Source organism: Tarenaya hassleriana, unplaced genomic scaffold (assembly GCF_000463585.1).
Source record: "Tarenaya hassleriana unplaced genomic scaffold, ASM46358v1 Cleome84, whole genome shotgun sequence".
In the NCBI taxonomy this organism is placed as follows: domain Eukaryota; kingdom Viridiplantae; phylum Streptophyta; class Magnoliopsida; order Brassicales; family Cleomaceae; genus Tarenaya; species Tarenaya hassleriana.
This window is the reverse complement of record NW_010970837.1, coordinates 262,059-264,164: the sequence shown is the minus strand read 5'-3', so window position 1 is coordinate 264,164 and position 2,106 is coordinate 262,059. Positions and strand designations below refer to the sequence as shown.

Here is a 2,106-nt window from a genome sequence, read left to right as displayed (position 1 = left end):
GGGTGCGGGCCCGTCCGGTCTGCAGAATCACGTGGTCCGTCCGTTCTCATACGTAGACCGTCCGTTCTGCATCCAGAACGGACGGTACGAGATCCAGATTCCGAAATGTTTCGTTTTCTGATCCGATTGTGCAATCGTTGCTTAATCTGATCAACTGTGACTCAAATAGACATGATTTATTCTTATGGATGGTCCATAGTGAATGAATGCATGTAACTTAATCGAGATATTAGATATGCTTGATTGAGTGGGAGCTTCGAGATTGGTAGCAATGATGAATTAAGCGTGATGGATGATTATAGTGATGATCATGTGTATTGGATACGGATCACGGTCATGAGTACTTTTTGGAACAAGTGACTGGATGACTCGCGTGAGATTGTCGATTAGATTTTGTCCATGACTTGAATCTCACTTGATGGTTCACTTTGGATCCTCAGACCTGATGATACACACTCGGGCTTAAGAACACAAGTTTGGCGGTGATTCTCGATTGTAAACGGCGGAAAGATTTCAGAAGTTAGTCTCTCGCTCTAAGGCACTTGATCTTTACTTCTAAAACTAGGAGTGACGTGAATGGGCTAAGGAAGTGATAGGAATATCCTCGGACAGACCAAGGAATGCTCGGACACACCAAGCAAAGATATTAGTGAAATTGGACACACCAAAGCTAAAGAAAATAATGCAGAAAAGTTCTTAAAATCTGATGTGTTCAGCTCGAAAATACAACCAAATATAAAGGAAAAGAACCAAAACAACAAAAGGAAACATGACAAACATAAGAGATTCTAACGGCTAGTTGATTGAAGCAAGAAAAGGAAAGTTTCTTCTTTGAAAGAAAGGAAAATCTGTCAAAGGAGGAAAAGGAAAGATTCATGTGCAGATTCTCAGCTCTTGTCTAGACTTCGAAACCTTCCTAGAGGCCTCACATTTCTCGACCAAACAGGAGCTAAGGGACTTAACACATGATCTCACTTTCCTCCTATGAAGCTTGGGCGTTTTCTCTTGGATTGGTGACTTGGCATCGGTCCTCAAGTGTTTAGCAGCGAATTTCAAGTGTCTTGCTGCCTCAACCTTCAGATGTTTGTCAACAAATCAGGTGGTGGGCAACAAAATTGCCCAAACATTTGTCCCTTGGCCGAGAAGCTTCTTCGGGTGGCTTGGAATGATAGTTGCGGGGTCAACCAAGTCATCCGACATCTCCATCAACCAATGATCTACGAACAGGTGGATCCGGAAGTGTAGGCATGGCAAGCTCAGCAACTTCTCTCTCCTTGCCAAGTGCATCCGAAGCTCCTTCTTGTGTTTCATCCGTATTCAGCTGCTCCTCATCTGCATCTAGACCGATGACCTCATCATTCCCTCCCCGTTGCAAAGGTTTCGACCTCGAAACAAGATCTCCTGCATCAAACGGAAGTAGGTCAGCCACATTGAAAGAAGAAGATACATTATACTCACCGGGCAACTCCAAGCGGTAGGCATTGTCATTGATCTTCTCCAAGATACGGAATGGTCCATCTCCTCTTGGTGCTAGCTTTGAGCTCCTCTTGTTGGGGAACCTTTCAGGTCTTAGGTGCAGCCACACCCAATCCCCGACTTCGAATGACACCTTCTTGCGTCCTTTGTTGGCTTGCCGCATGTATTGTTCAGTCTTTCTTGCAATGTTGTCTCGAACTTTGGCATGTAAATTCTGGACAACTTCAGCCTTCTTCTCCCCATCAAGGATGATCATTTCTTGAGTAGGGATCGGTGATAGATCCAGCAGGGTCAAGGGGTTGAAGCCATAAACGACTTCAAACGGAGAATGTTCGCGCTTAGCATTACATAAATAAGGGATTTTCGAAACCACACTTAAATCAAGCATCTACTTTCAAGCTATGAGAACCACCATTTCTCCATCTTGCCTCAGCAAGATAATATGGCACACCCGGCTTTGGCATGGCCCATGACACGTACGATCGAGGCCTTGACAAGTGCTTTACTCGTAGAGCTCCTAGATCTAACCGGTTTTTGTGCAACGATCAACATAATCCGAATAGACAATCCATTCGATTATGTATTCTAATCCCGGAGCTCCCACTCAATCAAACATATCCTATATCTTGA

At 44.3% G+C, this 2,106-nt stretch overlaps 1 protein-coding gene across 1 annotated transcript; it reads right to left on the bottom strand.

The window, feature by feature from the left end:
• Positions 1 to 1,189: 1,189 nt before the first annotated feature.
• Positions 1,190 to 1,732, bottom strand: LOC104803367. Its single transcript, XM_010527293.1, has one exon. The coding sequence runs from the start codon at positions 1,730 to 1,732 to the stop codon at positions 1,190 to 1,192; it is 543 nt and encodes a 180-aa protein (XP_010525595.1).
• Positions 1,733 to 2,106: the final 374 nt, after the last annotated feature.

What these genes read in the sequence shown, in the direction of transcription:
- LOC104803367 (XM_010527293.1), bottom strand. Translation starts at nt 1,732, where the DNA reads ATGATCATCCTTGATGGGGAGAAGAAGGCTGAAGTTGTCCAGAATTTA.